The following is a 21,745-nucleotide window of genomic DNA, read 5'->3' on the forward strand; positions in this document are numbered from 1 at the left end:
CATCTATAACCCCACCATCTCACAACCACCTTACACTCCTTTCTGCCCAACTGCCATCACTTCTTTATTTATAAGGTAAATATGCTTTATCTATTCTGAATTTGGCAAGTGTTTTTAACTGGACTGGTTTTTTATTAGGGTTGTTTTTGTTTGGTTATGCCCTGGATACTACATGTTTAGGTTTGAACGGGCCTCCCCTAACCTTATTTTTCCTATGACCTCTATCATTTTAATGCAAGCTTTTGCAAAATGCAAAATTGGTCAAGGAACGTACATTGCTTTAGAGCAGAAACACACACCGGTGCCGTGCAGCACAGGATGAAGCAGGGCATGGCTGAAAGCAGGTACAGACGTGAGCAGGACCTGGGAGGCAGGCACAGCCCGAGAGGGCGACGGCTCTGTTCAAAGCCAGAGGCCACCAGCATCTGGGCCTGTGACCTCAGGAAAGCGGTTTAACCTCTGCAAGCCTAAGCCTTCTCTACGGAACTAACAATATCGCCCTCCACCAGCGACGTGTGAGGCTGAACTAAAACCACCGCGTAGAGCGCTTCCTCAGGCAGCTAACACAATAGAAGCAGTTTATAAGCAAACAGAGTTCTAATGAGGTGGATAGAAAAAGTCGTCTTCCCAGCCAAATGAGGTCAGATGGAGGTCTCAGAATCAATGGCTCTAATTGATCTACGCAGAACTGTTCTTGTGCATTTGGAGCCCAGCTTAACTCCGAATCACACAGCTGAGTGATGGGTGAACTCCCCAAACCCAAGTAAGGAGAACGTTGCTCTGTGGCCTTGACTCTTGGACTGCCTGCATCTGGACGGCTGGCTCAAGCCCCGTTTATTTGTGCAAGAAGATACTGAGCATATGTATACTCGTGTGTGTGTGTGTGTTTGGGTTCCTTTTCTCTACATACAAAAAAATATAGCCAAGGAAAAGATAATGCTCCCACAGCTGGAAAAGATGAGATCATTTGTAAGTGGCTTGTTAAAGCGCACATCATTTTCCTGATCAGCAGTAGCGAGCCTGCATCTTCAGGAGCTGATGCGATTTATCATGTTATTATATATTTAGGGGCTTTTTGAAAATACTGTTATTTACTCAACCGACTGTGTATATAGACTATTTAAAGCAGATTTTTGACCCAGTAGACTGTGCCAGCCCCATCTATCGTCTCAATGAGCATGTGGGGACTCTTAAATATGCAGATTATTGACACAATAGACTATGAGCGCTGGAAACATACTCTAGACGGGTACATTCAAATCATTGGGGGATGATATGTTTCTAAAAAAGCATTTTCAAGGCAGACCCATCCATATACCGAGGCTCCGTGGAAAGGTGTGTATCTGGATGGAGGGGACTCTGGCTTTGGAGGAAAATTCTTGGTTTCTAGAAATAAGATGCTTTTATTAGCATTGCTTTATGGCCTGCTCATTTGTCTAGGAACATTTAAACTACCCTCTCCTGAATGCCAGGGAATGCCACCAAGCGTCTGAGCTGGTTTAATTCCACGTGCAAAGAAACCACTCTGTCAGAGTTAGCACGAATTCGTTCTTTGATTCAAAGTATGTGTTGAGCACCGCCCATTAGACAGTGAGGTCTTTGTTTGCGAGCCACAAATATCTCTGGCTCACTCAAGTCAAAGCAAGGAATTTGCTGGAAGAAGTATGGCGTAGCTCACTGAAAGGGGAGGAGCCGGTACGCCTCTGAGGATCAGAGGGACAGAACCGCAGGGTGCCCTTCCTGGTGCTGTTGTCAAGGTGGATCCACTGCAACCATTTTCCATCCCGGAGAGGAGTCAGAATTCAGATTCCGTGGAGCAAGAGTCTGACTGGCCAAGCAGGGGTCGTGTGTCCACACTAAACAAACAAACAAACAAACGCGAGATGCCCAAAAGGGAAAGAAAAGAGAGAACAGAGAAAGTTCTCGTGGTTTTGTTTCACCTCTCTACTCTTTAAACAAAGTATCAGAGAGTTAAATACACACATACATGTTATCTGGATTATTCTTGTTGGAAAATAGTCCAGATGCACTGGAGTCTCATTAAATTAGTCTCCCAAAGACCAGAATCTATGTCCTGCTGGCTTCTTCCCAGTGTGCCTGGAAGAGAGCAGATTTATTCCACTTGGACCCCATGATGTTATTCTTATATCAGTTCCAAGTTGATCGGATGCCTTAAAAAATAAAATCAGCTACATTACCTACCTTAGTGTGAAGAGGGGAGATGACTTCAATTATTAAGTCTTCTAAATTTCAAAAGCAGGGGGGATGATTGGCAAGGGCAGGGCACCCCCCCTCAACCCCCACCGTGGGGAATAGAGGCTGCTCCGACAAAGCCTTAAGAACTTTTGACAATAGTCACTTCAAGAACTGTGCTCGGCACTGAGCGTGCAGTGACGAATGAGGCAGAGAAGCTCTGGCATTCATGGGGCTTGTGTTCAAATTGGGGAGAAAGATTTCGAATGCAAGGTCTTCCAGTCTTGGCATTGCTGACGTGTGGGCTGGATCATTCTGTGTTGTTGGGGGGCTGTCTTGTGCAGGATGTTCAGCAGCTCCTTGACTTCTACCCGCCAGATGCCTGTAACACCCCCACCTCCGCAGCTGTGACAACCAAAATGTTTCCAAACATTGCAGATGTCCTCAAGGAGCAAACTCACCCCCACGCTGAGTCATCGAGACTGTGCTGATGTCAGCGGGGAGGCGTGGTGGGAGCACATGTGTGTCTATAATTCAGTGTGTGCTTGCGGGCTGGGACCCTCCTTGGGTAAACATTGTCTCTGCTGTTCTGTATAAGCAAGATTCTGAAGTGCGGACTGTGTGCAAGATCCTGTGCAAAGTCGTAGACTACAAAGCAGGCAAGGAGAGAGAAGGGCATTCGTGGAGTCCTTACTGTCTGCCGAAAACTCCCGGTGTTGGACACTCAGACAGAACACACCGTAGCCTCCGTGCTCTTAAAGAGCTCACCATCAGGGAGGTGAGATCAAGAATCACAATTTGGTTTCTCCAGCTGTAGAAGTGGGTGAAGTCCCTCAGATCAGAGAGAAAGGAAGACTCTATTTGGGGGTCTTGAGAAAGATCTCAGGGAGGAGATGGCATGGAATGTGGGCTCAGCATTTGAAATGGCCAATGTGTAAGTAACAAGTGCTTGACTAGAAACATCAGTCCCAGATTTTACAGTATTGACCTTCTTATCATCGTGGATAATTAATGAACAGAACAGCAAAAGGACATTACCCTATACTTCGTCAAACAAACAAAAAAAGTAATTATAATACTTCCCCATCATAATTGTGAGAGGCTAAAGAATATATACACCAGTATACACAATGTTTATTGTGCAAAATGTTAGCAAACAGAAAGACCAATACACATATTGATTTAAAATGTGTCTGATTTATAAAGTAACACCTACACAAAACTATAAAATGTACATAGACTAACATATATCATCAAAGTCTCAGTTGCAAGTAACCCATCCTTAACTATCTTATGTAGTAAAGGGATTATTTGTTCAGGAAATTTCAAAGTGCAAAGATAGTCCAGCTTCAGGTGGAGTTTGATCAAGGTTAGGACTTTGCTTTGCTGTGGTCTTCTTGGCTTTGTGCTCTTGTATATGTTAGCTGAGTCTTCAAGCTGCCTTTCCTCAGGCTAAAGAAATTGATATTAGCAGTTCTTGAGATTTGATACTTATAATAGAAAAAAAGATAGGGGGAGACCCTTACTTTTTTAACCATCAAATCAAACTGAGAATGCCGATCCCCTATCAGCTTAGGTTAGGCCTAAATTTTCTAAATAAGCTACTATTTGGAGGTGATGGGCTTAGACAAGTCGGGGTGCACACGTAGACCTGGTGGTGCCAAACCCACCCATACTTGGGGCGTAAACACATTGTCTACTGTGGTGTATCCTGGAACACTGAGGACCTTTTCAGCGTTGCCCAGGAATGAGCCAACTTCATTTTTTAATGTTTATAAGTAATAAAGAATTAGCACAACCTGGAAAGGCAACCAGCATCCCCTTTGAAACTCTGTCTTTAGGTATGACGGCTAGTTCCCTTCAGTATCTCCTAATAGTCGACGGTGTCAGAGGCTCCACAGAAGAAGATTCTAATAATTCGACCCATGCCTAATCTTCCTCCTTCAGGTCAGAAGCTCTGGTTCTTTTTCTTGTTGTTTCCCTAGGAAAAGAAAAATGACATTTTATACCAGCAAGCAAATTAACTAACCAATTAGCTGAACAATTTTTTTTTGTTAAGAAAAAAAATGCATATATTTTTAGTATAATTTTTTAGGAGAATTCAGCTTTCATAAAAGTAGTTTGGGAGCTGGCAGAAAACTAATACCAGCAGACTTAAAAAGCAGAGGAAACTACATAAAGCAGAAAAAAACCAAAAGGACTAGAAAGAATGTCAAGGACAAGACAGCTGACGCAGCAGGAGCCGGACACCTGTGCTCCCCTTTGGACAACGTGAGATCACCAAACAGTGTTGTCCTCGCCCACCTTCCTCTCCTGGGAAAAGGACCAGCTTGGTACTATCTGGGGGGAGTTGGGGATCGTGCTGACATAGTGATCTCAAGACTTTTTCTATTTACCCATCTCCTTTATAAGCAGGGACAGAGAGCAGATGACAAGCCTTGAAAAGACCAGCCCTAACCTTAAATCAAAAGGTCAGAAAACCCCAGAGAATTTTCCATTAGATTATTCAAACTGTCGATTCAGAAAGATCAAAGACCTCTGTATCTCCCAGAATTTGGGCCATTTCCAAGAACTGCTTCGTCCAACTGTCCAGTGTGGGCTTGGCCTCAGATCAGACTTGCTGTCTTATGTGAGTTTCCTCCTGTAAAAGCTAACCTAGTTAATTAAGAACTGAAATAGGTCAGGATTTATTTGACAGAGTTACCGGAGTTATTTAGAAATGCTAATCCCTTTCATCATGAACTTTTTTGTTTGTTTGTTTCTCGTAGTATAAAAATACTCCATCTGATAAGGGGGATTTAAATGAATCCAGAAGGAATTGATTGAGAATAATGCTAAGGGCCTGATGGAGGTTTTTTTTTTTTTCCAGCCAACACTTGAAAGAGTAAATACTAAACAACCTGAGAAACTCAGCTTCAAAAGGCGGCTCTTCCTGACCCCATCTTTGTTCTTGTAGCACTAACAAGAGAGGATGTACGTTGAGTGCTTCTTTTTACCAGGCATCCTGAGTTCTTTCCAGTTATCTCAATTCTCACGGTCATCTTTGAGGCAAGCACTATTATTACGTCCAGGTGATAGATGAAGGGATAGAGACCCACAGAGGCCGTGAGTTTGCTCCAGATGACGATGTAAGACGTGGCAGAAGTGAGACTTGAAGGCTTGCTCCCGACCGTGTGCTGTCCAGCTCCCTGTTGTGACACCTGTGACGGTGGTGTTTGTCCCCCTTTCTTCTCTAGTCCCCCTTTAACCACAGAGTCTTCTCCTCCTGCTTCATTGAAAACTAGAAAGAAGATGAGTATCACCCTTGCTCGTTGCCAACTCCCAATGCTGCAGCTGACCTTGACTTTGCAACCTTTCTTTGTTGTAGGGGGCCGTCCTGTGCATGGTAGGGTGTTAAGCAGCATCCCTGGCCTCTCCACCTACTAGCTGCCAATAGCACCTCATCTTCAGTTCTAACAACCAAAGATGTCTCCAGGCGTTGTCCAAGTGCACAAACACGCTCCCAGTTAAGAACCACTGGGTTAGCGTGTGATGGTGGCCCAGTTGGCTCTTGGGGCCACGTGTTCTTCTATAGAAACCAGCTAATAAACTCATTCATCCTGAAATGCAAAGGCGAGATAAGAGAATAAGTCCTTATATTTTTACAGGGGAGGAGTTCTTTGTTTGCCTCATGCAGAATGAGCAGAAGTCAAATTGCCAGGTTTGAAGCAAAGAGAAGCATCGTGAAAATGCTGCTTAATTCCTAGGAATGGGAAGGAATGGGAGGGAATTCCAAGCACCGTGGTCCTCACAGTCAGACTGCTCACAGCAATCTTACTGGCGGAGAATCCAACATGAAGAAGAAGGGTTGGATGGTCCAGTACCTGAGCCGTCAGTCGAAGAATTGCAGAACCAGGGCGAGGAAATCCTTGCCTGACTGAGTGACTGTCCACGAGACATGAAAGGTCTTTCCACTTCGGACTTCGGTGATTCTAGAGATAGCGAAGACTTTTCACCAGAAAAGCAAAGGCCAGATCGCTTTCTGACAGTGCCAATTTAGCTTCTCTGAAGGGACAGTGAGCTTTCTTTTCTCTCTCTTTCTTTCTTAATGGGAAGTGGTCACAGCCATGAACTTAGCAAAAGAAGCAGGTTAAAATGTGTCTGTTCTCGGCTAATGCAGTTAGACGTTTTCGAGAAAAGGCAATGAGCAGTGGTCATTATCCATTATCTGCATGAAATATTTCAGAGGAAGAAGCAGCATTTGCCAAAAAAAAGAAAAGATGTTTGACTTCAAGCCAGGCAAGAAGGAAACAAGATCACCTTCTAGCTCTGTGGGACGGCTGTGCTAATGATGTTATTTCAAGCAAAATGGGACTATATGTCTGAAAAAACGCAGATGGTGCAACGGCTTCATATACTTTCTGAAGGTCGTTCTGGACAATGATTCACTGTCCCTTTTCTTGGCAAAAAAAAAAAAAAACCCACAAAAACTCTCCAAACTTTCCAGTCTTGGAAAGAACTGTGTATGTGTGAATAGGTTTATATAGCCCTACGTGGGGACAATATAAAGACTCATTATGTACATTTTTCTGAAAATAGTCGCTACCACTTGAAAACTCAAAGCCTGAAACTCTTAGTTTGATAGGAAAGTCTCAGTCCTGTTGTGCTGTTTCCTTGTCCCCGCTCCCCTTCACTTTGTTTTATCCCCTGCTCCTGATTTATGGCCCTCTTGGCGTGAGGATAATCTAAGGATAATGATTTCTAAGCCGAAACTACCAGAAATCTTATGAAGCGGCCCCCTTCTCACCCTTCTCCATGAATATTTTCTCACTCTGCTTTTTCAAATTGTCACCAGGACATTTCCCAATAATAACACATGCCAGACAGAAATTCTAGGTAGCTGCACGTGAAGCATTTTTCTCTAGGAGACCTTCTGCTTTGAGCATTCGTCATCGCTCTCATTGCAAAGCCCGAGGCCTCCAACAAAGACCTTTTCCCTCGGATGGTGGGTTGCTTTATTTCTTGAAGGCTGCAGACATTACCATTACGGGTAATGACCTAATAACGTGCCATTTGATGTTTGCACATCGCTTTCCCGGAAGTTCCCAGCACACATACCACTGGCTCCTTGTATGAATGATTTAATATTAAGTAACAAACCCCGAATGGGAGGAAGCTCTTTTCTTAAGCACGACACGTACAAAGCTGGTTCCTATCTAATGCAAATATCATCTAAAAGCTGTTGGCTCGGAACAGGATTTAGGGATCACCACGAACGCCAAAGTCGACCGATTGCAGCCATCTGCAGGTTCAGGGTGGCGATCAGGATGTGCTGTGTTTACAAAGTGCCTACAACAGGCCTGGAAAGTAGTCCTACGGCCTTGGGGTTTTACGTATTTTATCACATTCGATACTCCAACTGTCCTAGGAAGTAAATGGTATTATATATCTTTTTTTATGGATGAGGAAGCTGAACCCCTGAAAGATTCAGTCGCTTTCCTGAGATCACATTTAAACAGTAGCTGGTGGATATGAAGTGATCCCACGGCCAGCAGATAATCCTATCTCCTCAGTAGCTGACCCGTCTTTGAATCAGTGACTTTTATTTTTCTCTTGTTGGTTGTCTCCCAGTATAACTGGGAGCAACTGTCTAAGCCACAGGTGTTTCATCTTTTGGTCCCTGGAGGGGAGGGAGGCTGGAACGCTCCAGGTGTTTTCCTCCTAAAGCCAGTCCCCACATTCATATAGAAATGTAGGGTTTCTCAATCTCTTGCTCTTGAAGAACAGTTTTGCAGTTTACAGTAGGGCTTCTCCAGCCTTCACGAGCCTATGAACCCCCTCCCCACCAGGGATCTGGTTAAAATGCCCCTATTCCATAGGCCGGAGGTGGGACTGAGAGTCTACCTTTCTAACAAGTTCCCGGGTGATGCTACTGCTGGTCCAGGGGCCACCCTTTGAGTAGCGAGGGTTCATGATACACTTTCTTCCACTTCCTCCTTTGCCCTGAGAGAAGCCTGTGGGGGAGGCAGGCTGGGGGGAGTGACAGGTGAGAGTCAAGATCAAAGAGACAGACTGAGAAAGCTCCAGAAGAGCATGCCAGGTCTTCAGAGTCTTTACCTCCCCAATTCCCTTGGTGTAGAGCTTGCCAATGGGTGGATCCCAGGCAGGCTTGGTTTCTTCTTCGTGGTTTGACCAAACAAAATATCTGGCAGCCCTAGACCCCGTGGTTGTCCCCCGAGTAGCAGCTGTGCTCTTTCAGAGCGGCACGGACCTTCCAGGCACCCGCAGCGCCTCGTGTCTGTCTAGCTGAGCGCCAGCGCTTCCTACCTGGGCAACTCAGGATTGCTTTTCCCCCGTCTAGCCTCTTTGCCCATTTAAGTTACCTGCCTTCCTCTAGTCAAGCATGGCCTCATCATGACCTTTCTCCTCCCCAACCCCGGTGTCCAGCATCCCTCCGTCGTTCAGCTCTCTTCTCTCCTTGGCCTTTGGAGAACCACTGTGATGAAAGTCTCAGTGAAACTCTATGTATGGAAGCCCGTTGCATGTGCTAGCTGCAGAGTAAGTATTTCTTGATTAAATGGATAAACAGATGAACCACAAAAGGATGCCAGAGTATCCACTTTCCCTGATTTAAACTAGCTCAGGCCTTGTTTATAGATGACTAAGGCGTGGAGAGTGTCTCAGAGCGTGATTAGGACACAGCTTTATAGTCCAAAGAGCTGTGATGATGGCCCCAGAAAAGTGCCTGCAACAAAAGTACATTAAGTAAATGGAGTTTTTCCCCACGCAGACCCCACCTGATGTGTCTGCATTGTACATGTAAAACACTCCAATTCCCGAACGTCTGCAGGAAACAATAAAGGAGGCGTTGTTGCTTTGATGACCTTCAGAAAGCTCTCCATCCATCTCCACTGAGCGCTTGCGGGCCCAGGGGAAGCCGCCCATCATTACCCCCACTCTGCACCCTCAACATCCTTTTAAACAAAGAATCTTATTTGTTTGATTCTGACGTTCAGATAGAGGAAGGAGCAAGCCCTTCCCTCCCGATCTGTGTGTACAAGTCACACTTGTGTTAATGAGTTCTGTGTGGTGGCAGGAATAAAAATCTATACGCCACGAATGGAAAACGTCTCTGTTCAGAAATGTGCTTGAGCTTAGAGGACCCCTCCAGACGGCGGGGAAGCTGAGCCTTGGCTCGTGGTACGTGGAGTCTCTGTAGGGTCAGGTCTGCGCTCAGGAACGGTGTCAGGCATCCCCGCAGCCCGCTGGCTCCCCACCTCCTGGAGCACAAGGCAGACAGATCCCCTCCGCGCGGCCCCCACTCTGGGCCCAGTCACCGTTGAAAAGTAGCGCAGCCTCCTTGAGCACTAAACCCTCCGTCTCTTTCCTCAGCCTGCCAACAAGAGTGCCAATTAGTGCCAATAACCATATGCACAGTAACAGACTTCTAGACCACAGTCACCAAAACGCGAGGGACTCATGACAGGCAGGCCTTCCCCCGCGTCAGCGTTCTGCGTACCTACCGGGTACCCGGCGATGAGCTCGTGCGGCCTCCTCATTGACGTCTCCCCGCACGCTGTGGGACCTTCGTGTGATTTTAAACTGTCATTTAGTGGGGTGGATTGGCGAAAATGACCCTGTCACCACCGGATCTGTTTTTAAATGAGGTCGTGGTTGAATTCTGGTGCAGTTTTTGAACATCAGCCGCCTTGAGTTTCATATTCTTCTCGGGCTGTAACTCACCTGTTCTGCCGCTTTAAAAGCCATCGCTGTTTTCCCCGTAAACACTCTGTTGTGGATTTTCAAGGCAACTCCAAAAATGGATGCCTAGCAAAAATCTGATATCTGACAGCATGCCACCCATGAATTATTTTGTGCGATTTCATTTCAATCATTCTGACTAGAGATTTTTGGAACAATTGAGGTGGTAATTTTTGTTTGTTTGTTTCCCTTTTGCTTAACCTTTGATATTAGAGGAAATTTCTAAAGTTTAAGGATTTATTCCAGAATTTTACCTGTGTACTAATAGGGTAAAAGCTTACAGCATAGGTAGCATGTCTTTCTAATGACATTTCTCCTTTTTAAAATCAAGAATTTGGGAGTAGACCACCCTAATAGTTATGTAACATATATCGTGGAACACCTAATGAGCTTTATCCAACACAGAATTTAATCCATATTTTCAAAGTTCCCATGTGTGAGTCTTTTTTGAATCAAAATCTGCTCACTTGAAGAGCGTATTTTCTGATGCTTTGCAGTCTCGGTGCTTATTTCCCGTCTTCATACTTTAAAAGCTTAAATCCATAGCTCAGGGATTTCTGGTAACAAAAAGTCAGTGGCTGGGTTGCTCTAAAAAGATGATGTATAGGGATGTTCTGGTTTCATCATCGAGAAAAACTGATCATGATGGTGGTGATTCACATCTCACCTCGACGGAGGGCGGGATGAGGAGGTAACAGGTGCTAACTGCACTGCTGAGAAGTGGAGACAAAGTTTGCAACTGGAATCATCCCCTTTCCCCGGACGATGTATTCATTCATTCACTCGGATAACCTGGGGACATCTTTCCGTGCCCGGCTATGATCTGAGTGCTGGGAGAAGCAAGGTCTCTGTCTTCAAGGGGACAGATATATTCTCTTCATAGTTAGCGGGAGGACACAATCAATCAATAAACAAACAAGGTGATTTCAAACTACGGTACAGCAGACTGATGTGATGTAGAGTTACACAGAGAAGGGCCTCTCCGAGAAGGGGCCATCTGAGCTAAAACCTGAAGCATGGAAAGGGACCAACTATGTGACAGTCCAGAGGAAGACCTTTCCAAGCAGAGAAATCTGCAATGGCAAAGAACCACAGGCAAGGGGAGGACTGGCAGGTGCAAGAGGGAGCAAGTAGGTTGCTGTGCTGCGGGTACAGGGAGCAGGACGAGGGTACTGAGGACAAAGCAAAAAGGCAGAGGCCAAACCCTGCAGGCTCTTATAGACCATGCAAAGGGTTTGAATTTTATTATTGTAAGTGCAGCAGAAAGATATCGCAGGAGTTAAAGCAGCAGTGCTGCCAGCTAATACCTTTAATACCGAGCGGTTAGTTCTCTGGAAAGCAGGCTGGAGGCAGGAGCAGCAGGAAGCCCGCTGAGCCACCCTGCTGGTCAGTAACGGCCACACAGAGCAGCAACCTGGAGCGGAAGAGAGATGGGTTCTTGACCGCAGAGCCTTTCATTGCGGAACTGAAGAGTATGCGCGTGAACTAGCCGTCCTGGGAGTAGGCAAGTGTCATGTGGCCAGAGTCAGGGGGTGGTGAGGGGTGAAATCAGACCTTTCGGTCGGAAAAGGGGGGTGTTTGCCACCATGAGGTTTCACCTTTAACCTGAAATCAACGAGGACGTTCTGCAAAGGACACTTCTTTCTTACCATGGCGTCACTGTCCTCGATGTCCTTTGCTAAATAAGTATTCGTAAGAATAAACTTGCCACTCATCCACTTGACCAAGATTTACCTATGATGCAACCTTCTTAAACAAGTCATGGACAGAGAGACGGGTACGCCTTATCCACCCCGAGCCCCTGTATTCTGACCGTCTTCCTTCTCTCTTGCCTCAGCTGCTGGTGGCAAACAAAATCACTTAAGTCAAATGAGCAGTTTTAAATGCATAATATTAAAAATTTTTTTTAAACTCGTTGAAACCCTTAGCCATTGTTAAAATACACTCACTCTGATGGATGTGTTGGCTTTTTTTTTTTTTTGAGCCTTTTCATCGCATTACCTTATCCGGTGCATGAGAGTTAGTCTGTTCTGCAGAAGAAAACAGACAAAAAGGGTCTCTCAGCACGAGTTACTCTTGTGTAAAGGTTATAGTAAACATGTCAATGCCTAATTAAGCAGAAAATTTTATCTGTATTGTGGGGGAGGCATTCGCTGTCTTCGACTTTTCTTCTGGGGAATCCATTTAGAAGGACAAAGTAGATTGTGAAGTTGAGCTGGTCCGGAAAGCTCTGCTTCCAAATGTCAGCATCAAAAAAGAACACTTCGTTTCTCCTTGTGTGAAAACACTGTATTGGCTGAGCAGACTGTGTGGTGTGTGTGCGTGCACGTGTGAACGTGTGTGTACGTGTGCATTCTCAGTGCCTACACATGCACACATGAATGTATATTTCATCAACATACAGACAACATAACATGAATTATTCCCCGGCTTCCTACTATGGGTCAGGCCCTGTACTAGGCTCTGAAAATACTGAGATGAATGAAACCTGGCAACACATTAACCAATTAGGATGACTGAAAGCCCCCCCCCCTTTTTTTTTTTACCTACTTTGTGTGTAGATGTATAATTCTTTGTTAAAGTAATCATATTGCCCATAGATGTGGTGACTCTATGTCTTAGCCTGGAACCGTCCTGGCTAATATGTACTGTCCCAGTGTATGGGTGATAAAGCCCTTTTAATTCTCAGAAGTGACCCTGTTTGATTGGTAAACTTTGCCTGATTCTTTGGAGTCTTTTGCTTGGCTCTGTAACAGACCTTCTCCTATGACTATTTTTTGCAAACATGCAAACTAATCCAGGGTGAAGAAGATGCAGTGAGGATGGGGAGGTGATCTAGTTCAGTTATTCTAAGCTAGGATTTTCTTGCAAGTAGTGACTACTTATTAACAGTTGTTTGACTACATTGAGAAGCTTTTGTTCCTTCAAATCAACTTATGGAACCAGAGACCAGCAACATCGGTTTAATGAAAAATTCACTTGTCAACTTGCTAGCAAAGCAAAAATACGACACCAATAACAACAACAAAAAAAAATGAACCCAACCACAAAACCAGTGGCGAGGCTGACTTTTTACATTTCATCTTGTTTTATGGTATCACACCCTTAAAATTGTGGGCTCCAGTCTCCAGTATTTTGACCATTCTCCCCTCCGAGGTGGTTATCTATTTAGTGACATTTCAGTGAAATCCCACTGCTTAACCTTTAACCTTTAGACCTCTGCAAAGTTTTCCTATTCATTAGGTTGGTAATAAAAAGAGAGCAGAGCCTAGTGGTTAAGACCAGGATTCACTCATCAAACAGACTGGGTTCATGCATGACTCTGCAATGATAACTATGTGGCCTTGAGAAAATTTCTTAACCTGAGAGCTTCAGTTTCCCTGTCTGTGAAATGAAAGTAATAATAGTTCCTACTTCATATGGATATTAGATAAAATGAACGAATGTATTTGAAATGGTTAGCATAGGTCCTAGGAGACAGTAATTGCTCAAATATTCTTCATCTTCAGGGTGGTATGTATATACAATGGAATATTGCTCTGCCATAAAAAAGAGTGAAATGATGCCATTTGCAGCAACATGAATGGACCTAGAGATTATCATACTAACTGAAGTAAGTCAGACAGAGAAAGACAAATATTATATATCACTTATATGTGGAATCTAAAAAATAATACAAATGAACTTATTTACAAAATAGAAACAGACTCACAGACATAGAAGACAAACTGATGGTTTACCAAAAAGGAAAGTGGGGGAGGGATAAATTAGCAGTTTAGGATTAACAAATATGTAGCACTATATATAAAACAGATAAACAACAAGAATTTCCTGCATAGCACAGGGGTCTAAATTCAATATCTTATAATAACATATAATGGAAAAGAATCTAAAAAGACTATATGTGTATGTGTGTGTGTGTGTGTATATATATATATATGAAAAACTGGGTCACTTTGCTGAAACTAACCTGAAACTAACACAGTATTGTAAATCAACTATGGTTCAATTTAAAAAAACTAACTCTGGAAAATAAATAAATAAATAAAAATCCAGATGAAAATATTCCTCATTTTCAGTCTTGGAGCCCTTGGAGTTCCTGACCGCAGCTGCTTTACTCCTAATAAAGCCCCTTCTCTCCTAACTCTCTGCCTGCCTCACAGGCGAGACCTCCAATGCTTGATCACCCCTCCTTCAAGCATTGTCCCTGGTGAATGGAAATAAGAGCACTGCTCTAGGGTTTCTCACAAGTTACCCACCTGCACTGAATGGGGATACAGGACCTCGTAAGGGAAAGACTGCACTGAGGTCACGCAGGCCTTGCAAATCCGAGACTGACTCTCCCTTGCTTTGTCGCTTCTCTGGTTGCATTTTATCCACATGGCTTTGGAAAGTCCAGGTGGAAAAAAACGAGCACATGGACATTAATATTCACACTCCTCATCTCCATTGATGGATATTTGCCCATTAACTCCCTTTGCACCCGCTCTCTCCTGCCTTCATTTTCCCTATGCAATTACTGGTCCTAAATCCTTTCAGAGAAGGGAAGGCATGCATCCCCAGTAGCATTTTGCATCTACAAATCAAATGTATAATTGGCATCTCATGACGGGTACCCACAAATCACAGTGCATTTGAAATTACAGGCACAAGATCGAGAGGGCATTTTCAGCCTGGTCTGAAAAGATCTTCATAAACCTGTTTGAGAATAGCAGGCTAGCCCCCAAATCCCGTATTCTAACACCATTTGCTATTACTTTAAAATCATTCTATTTGCTGAGCTTACTTAATTTTTCAGCTATCAATGGAAGATTTTATTTGATACTCCATAATTGCTCATCCTGCTGTGTGACTGTCTACAAATAAAAACGTGTTAACAAAAAAGACACTGGCTATCCAAAATATAATGACTATGCATCGAAATTACTTCTGAGCACTCAAAAATGATTTGTTAAAATGATTGTATGCCAATAGAGCCAAGTGTCTTGGTAAACCTTACCATGAGGATGCCAAGGGTCAATCAAGACTTAGTTTTCTTATGAGCCAACGTCCTTCTCCACAGAGATATATCTTTAATCATATTTGAATTTCAGTCCAGCTTTCCTGAAAGTCATACATGTGAATTTAGCAACTGTCCTGTTACAGAAGTATTAGAGAAATATTCCTTAAATGTGAAAATTATTAACTTGGGATTCTAGGCACTTATAAAGAATTATGACTCATGCCAATTTTTTTTTAAAAGGCATTAGATGGCTTGAAAGACATCATTTGGCTTTTTCCTGTGTCCGTGGCTTGCAGTTCATTAAAGTGTTGATTAAATTACTATTCAGTTTCCTATAGGAAGCACTTTGCCGAAGTGGGGAAATTGGGGTGGAATATGGAACCTTGTGTTGTTATTTCATCCCTCCTCCTTCTTCCCTTGCAGGCTACGCCCAGGAGGAACAGCTGAAGGAAGAGGAGGAAATCAAAGAAGAAGAGGAGGAAGAGGAAGACAGTGGTTCAGTAGCTCAGCTTCAGGGCAGCAATGACCCAGGAACAGATGAGGAGCTAGAAACGGTGGAAACGGGTCCTGAGCAGAAAGGCTGCTTCAGCTACCAGAACTCTCCAGGAAGTCATCTGTCCAATCAGGACGCCGAGAACGAGTCCTTGCTGAGTGATGCCAGTGACCAGGTGTCAGACGTCAAGAGCGTGTGCAGTCGAGATGCCCCGGACAAGAAAGCCAGCCTGCACCCCAAGCCCCCAAATGAAGCCCACAGCTGCATGGATAAAATGACCGCTGTCTATGCCAACATCTTGTCTGATTCCTACTGGTCTGGCCTGGGTCTTGGCTTTAAGCTGTCCAACAGCGAGAGGCGGAATTGTGACACCCGAAATGGCAGCAAGACTGATTTCGACTGGCACCAGGACGCTCTGTCCAAAAGCCTTCAGCAGAACTTGCCTTCCAGACCCGTGTCGAAGCCCAGCCTGTTCAGCTCAGTCCAGCTGTACCGGCAGAACAGCAAGATGTGCGGGGCCGTTTTCACCGGGGCCAGCAGGTTCCGGTGCCGGCAGTGCAGTGCCGCCTACGACACCTTGGTCGAGTTGACTGTGCACATGAACGAAACAGGCCACTATCAAGATGACAACCGCAAAAAGGACAAGCTCAGACCCACGAGCTACTCAAAGCCCCGAAAAAGGGCTTTCCAGGACATGGACAAGGAGGACGCTCAAAAGGTTCTGAAATGTATGTTTTGTGGCGACTCCTTCGATTCCCTCCAAGATTTGAGCGTCCACATGATCAAAACAAAACATTACCAAAAAGTGCCTTTGAAGGAGCCAGTACCAACCATTTCCTCGAAAATGGTCACTCCCGCGAAGAAACGCGTCTTCGATGTCAACCGGCCCTGTTCCCCCGATTCGACCACAGGATCGTTTGCCGATTCATTTCCTTCTCAGAAGAGCGCCAACTTACAGCTGTCCGCCAACAATCGCTATGGGTACCAGAACGGTGCCAGCTACACCTGGCAGTTCGAGGCCTGCAAGTCCCAGATCCTGAAGTGCATGGAGTGTGGGAGCTCCCACGACACTTTGCAGCAGCTCACCACCCACATGATGGTCACCGGTCACTTTCTCAAGGTCACCAGCTCTGCCTCCAAGAAAGGGAAGCAGCTGGTGTTGGACCCACTCGCCGTGGAGAAGATGCAGTCATTGTCCGACACCCCAAGCAGTGATTCCCTGGCTCCCAAGCGGTCAAGTAACTCAGCTTCTGACCGCACGGCCTCCACAACCGACTTAAAGAAAGAGGGTAAAAAAGAAAAACAGGAGGAGATCATCAAGGATGAGAAGGTCATGAAAAGCGAGGACTATGAAGACCCTCTGCAAAAACCTTTAGACCCTACAATTAAATACCAGTATCTAAGGGAGGAGGATTTGGAAGACGGCTCCAAGGGTGGAGGGGACATTTTGAAGTCACTGGAAAACACTGTTACCACCGCCATCAACAAAGCCCAAAACGGGGCTCCCAGCTGGAGCGCGTACCCGAGTATCCACGCGGCCTACCAGCTGTCCGAGGGCGCCAAGCCTTCCCTGCCTCTGGGCTCCCAGGTCCTGCAGATTCGACCCAACCTCGCCAACAAGCTAAGGCCAATTGCACCCAAGTGGAAAGTGATGCCGCTGGTTTCCGTGCCCACAAACCTGGCCCCATACACTCAAGTTAAGAAGGAGCCGGAAGACAAAGATGACGTCGAGAAGGAGTGTAGGAGGGAAAGTGCCCAAGAAGAGGCGTCCTCCTTCAGCCACGGCGAGGGGCATTCTTTCTCCAAAAGCGAACTCCCTTCAGAATCCAAAAAGGCTGAGCCTTGTCCCCCAGAGGAGGAGGACAAGCTGACGAAAGAGGGCGGGGAGAGAGAGAAACCCCAGGCCTTGGAGCCAGCATCTTCTCTCAGCAACGGGTGCACCCTCACCAACCACGCTCCGGCCCTGCCGTGCATCAACCCGCTCAGCGCCCTGCAGTCCGTCCTGAACAATCACCTGGGCAAAGCCACGGAACCCTTGCGCTCTGCCGCCTGCTCCAGCCCCAGCTCAAGCACAATGTCTATGTTTCACAAGTCGAGCCTCAGTGCCATGGACAAGCCAGTTCTGAGTCCCGCCCCGACGAGGCCGGCCAGTGTGTCCCGACGCTACCTGTTTGAGAGCAACGATCAGCCCATCGACCTGACCAAGTCCAAGGGCAAGAAGGCCGAGTCCCCGCAAGCACAGTCCTGCACGTCCCCACCCCAGAAGCATGCTCTGTCTGACATCGCTGACATGGTCAAAGTCCTCCCCAAAGCCACCACCCCAAAGCCCGCCGCTTCCTCCAGGGTGCCCCCCGTGAAGCTGGAAATGGATGTCAGGCGCTTTGAGGACGTGTCCAGCGAAGTCTCGACCTTGCATAAAAGAAAGGGCAGGCAGTCCAACTGGAACCCTCAGCATCTTCTGATCTTGCAGGCTCAGTTTGCCTCCAGCCTCTTCCAGACGTCGGAGGGCAAGTACCTGCTGTCCGACCTGGGTCCACAAGAGCGAATGCAGATCTCGAAGTTTACGGGACTCTCGATGACCACCATCAGCCACTGGCTGGCCAACGTCAAGTACCAGCTCAGGAAGACGGGCGGGACCAAATTCCTGAAAAACATGGACAAAGGCCACCCTATCTTCTACTGCAGTGACTGCGCCTCCCAGTTCAGAACCCCGTCTACCTACATCAGCCACTTAGAGTCTCACCTAGGTTTCCAAATGAAGGACATGACCCGCATGGCAGTGGAACAGCAAAGCAAAGCGGAGCAGGAGCTCTCCCGGGTCTCGTCGGCCCAGAGGTCCCCGGAAACCATAGCTGGCGAAGAGGACACAGACTCTAAGTTCAAGTGTAAGTTGTGCTGTCGGACATTTGTGAGCAAACATGCAGTAAAACTCCACCTAAGCAAAACGCACAGCAAGTCACCCGAACACCATTCACAGTTTGTAACAGACGTGGATGAAGAATAGCCCTGCAGGTATGGGTTTGCTCCCAGGTGGTCGTGCCAGTAGCCCTGGGAGGAGCTTCTAGAAGGGAGATGGGTCTGTCTAGAGGTAGCTAACGTCTCCCTGTGCCAAGAGGACAGTAGCCTGCTGGAATCGCACTCATTTTTACAAAAGACTAGAACATGATAAATAAGTCCTAACCACTCTCTCCACTTGCCCAGCTTAACGCTGGGGAATAGAACACAACGGGCTTAGGGAGACGGAGCTCACAGGTTACTGCTTCGTGAGACTCTCAAGGTCCAGCCAAGGCTATGCCTCATTTTAATTACTGAGTACTGCCTTCTCTTACTGTCCCATTTCACCACCTTATCTTCCCATAGTTAATGCTAATGACTTATAAAGCGATAAAAACTTAAGGGAAAAAAAGGTGAGCAACAGAGTAAAGACTGTGGAGTTCCTGGGGGCAGCCCCTAAGCAGAGATTATTCAGCTCATAAATAGCTTAACGCTGTCTTTATCATTATTACGTGTAATTGATGCTTTTTGCAGCTTACTTGCAGCAGTTGCTACCTTCCACCCCAGCCCCTCCGCCGCCCCTTGTTTACCTCCTGTCCGTTCGGCTTCCTGTAAACGGGCACATGCCCTGTAGTCGGATAGTAGAATACTCGTCTCTGCAGAGCACTGAGGTGTAAAGAGAGGAAGTTTATTTTCTTCTCTGGTCTTTTCGTTTTCCTTCGGCTAAGGCTAGTATCAGAGGTAGACGCATTGCATGGCCTTGAGCTTTGATTGTCTATCAAGACACAAATGAGCACACTCATACGGCCAGTGCACCCAGGGTTCCATGGCTTCAAGACAATTAGCATCGTGTATCATTGAAGCTCCGTGCCTGGCAGAGTCACCAGTGCCCAGAGTATCTATATCACCTTCAGGAAAGAGGGCAGATTCTAAGGTCGAGTACCTTGGCAGACTAGTCACGCCAGCCATTTTCAAATGTTGAGCATAAGCAAGGCTGAAATCCTTTTCGTTTAAGTATTTCCTCTGTCTCCCTTCCAGCATGATACTCCTCGTATGCTAGGGACCCTCACACATGTTCAGGTTGTCCTCCATCTTGGGCCACACCCCAAATGGGGACCCAACCTGATTAAGCCTTCGGCACTTGCCAGTCCAGTTCATGTCATGCTAGGTTATGGATTAGCTCTTTTGGTTAAATTTGCAATAAGATCTGGACGGCTAATAATGGCATACGCTTGACCCTTGAATAACGTGGGGGTTAGGGGCGCACATCCTCTGCAAAGTGGAAAACCCATGTGCAACTTACAGCAGGCCCTCCATATGGTGGTTCCTCTTTGTCCACAGTTCCACATCCGCAGACTCAGCCAACCCTGGTCTACCTAGTGCTGTAGTATTTACCGTTGAAGAAACTCTGAGCATAAGTGGCCCCACGCAGTTCAGAGTCATGTTGTTCAAGGGTCAACTGTATAAGCCCTCACCACCTCCTACTGTCAGAGCACTTGTTTCTAAATAGGAGACTTCCAGATCAAGCCACCACGCTATGAGCACTGACAGAGTTCCAGGTGGGGACAGGTATTTATATGATGTGGGTTTCGGCCCACTTCACATCACATAGGGAGATTTTTTGAATGGGAGGATGGAGGGTCAGAATGAAATGAAGGGTTAAATTCTGGGACTGTTCCCTTGGTGAGAAGATCTAAGAGCTTCTGATAAAGGGAACCCATCCTGTAACTCTAATGGCTATCTGGACCCAGATGAAGACGTTTGTTTTGTTTGCATGCTATTATCCTGGTAATTAAAATGTGTTGCTGGCAGATTCATCTCTTGTTTCCCAAGCATGATTTGTTCAGCTCACAATGTTGAAAGGAAAGCTGAAATACACCTACTGAATCCACACATGAGCTCGGGGCTCCATGACACCTATTTATTTGCTATATAACATTTTTAACTTTATGCAACTAGTTATTATGCTTTTCTGGTCCTTCAGAAAAGAAAAAAAAAGTGGATATGCATAGAATACACAGAGAGCAATGTTTCCAGTCCCATAGTGGTAGGTCCAAACCATGCCAAAAGGACAAATAGGTGGTGTGTGTTTGTGCTGCAATAAAGACCAATTTTCCACCTGTTAGGTGCATAATCATTTTTCAAAAATTAACATCCCAGCCAAAACACTGCAATATGTAAACAGGGGAAGGGGAGAAAAAGAGAGCCTCAGTCAAAATCTGAAACGCACATCCCTGTTCTAGGGAAGGAAAGGTAAACCAATAATTTGGAAAAACCTACTCAAAGGTACTTACACGTCTATTAAATACATAGGCAGGACAGCTCTTTTCTCATCCTTCTGCACTGGTACAGAGTAAATATTTCTGATTTGGGCCTTCAAAGCACCATATTACAGAGTTATCATTATATGACGACGAAGCTCCAGTCTTACATAAACGCCGTCATGCTGCGATTCTGAGACAGGACTGAAGGAAGGCAGGTTTGAGTGTTTGGGACTCATTCAAAGCGATGGGTGTGTATATGCGTTGCGTGTATATGAAAGATGGTGCCGGCGCAGGTGTTTGTGTTGATACTAAGTGTATTGCCTTCTACCTGAATGGCTTCCACAGCTGCACAAAAGGTGGCTTTCTGAGGCTTTGGACGCCTAGAAAAGAATTCCTCCACCCTACGGTACTCTTAGAACTGTATTCATGCAAAACCTTGCCCACTGCTTAGAATTATGCATATATGTTTTTAAATGATCACAAAATGCAACCATTGCTACCTGGGACTCTAATTTTAGTTGGTATGCCTGATAGCACAAATTGTACAAAGTGACATGTCATTTTAGGAAGCATGGTCAAGATTTTACGGAGAATTTGGGAGCTTCACCGTATCTACATTCTGTGTAAGATGCGGATTTTGACCTGAATTTTCTTACTTTTCTTAGCTATGTCTTAAATCCTGCAAAATTGTTGGCCAAATATTAAAAGCGACTTTTCATTAAAAATTAATTGGAAAATGTTCACTGTGCATCCCTATTTTAGGGCATAAGGAATCTAAAACAATTTCAATAGGTATTTGTATATACCTTTAAAACCCACCTGCTCTTGAATAATAGAAATTAAACAGAGAGCGAATCAGTGAGTCTAAAATGCATAAGGACTTGAAATGATAGTCATTACTGCGTAATGCAGTGTACGAGTTTAGCAGCACACCTGGCCTTGAAATTGGTGGTGGGAATGAATTCTAGTCCAATAAGCTGCCACCTTTGTGGTGGATGATTTGATAAAAATCCACGTTCAGGGTGAATAGCATGTGAGGTTCCCAGATAAAATGCAGGA

At 45.5% G+C, this 21,745-nt stretch overlaps 1 protein-coding gene across 22 annotated transcripts in view; it reads left to right on the forward strand.

Moving 5' to 3' along the window:
- The window catches only part of TSHZ2 (teashirt zinc finger homeobox 2), a 911,650-nt gene that overhangs the window by 732,149 nt on the left and 157,756 nt on the right, over positions 1-21,745 (forward strand). For 19 of the 22 annotated variants that reach the window (XM_072944417.1, XM_072944418.1, XM_072944414.1 and 16 more), the window contains one exon: positions 15,359-20,239. In XM_072944417.1, the coding sequence (XP_072800518.1) occupies positions 15,359-18,432 (3,074 nt within the window). In that variant the 3' untranslated portion in view covers positions 18,433-20,239. Of the gene's footprint in view, positions 1-15,358; positions 20,240-21,745 lie in introns of those variants that run through there. The other 3 variants (XM_031687684.2, XM_031687685.2, XM_031687688.2) reach the window with 2 other exon arrangements.

This window comes from Vicugna pacos, chromosome 19 (genome assembly GCF_048564905.1).
Source record: "Vicugna pacos chromosome 19, VicPac4, whole genome shotgun sequence".
NCBI classification, from domain to species: domain Eukaryota; kingdom Metazoa; phylum Chordata; class Mammalia; order Artiodactyla; family Camelidae; genus Vicugna; species Vicugna pacos.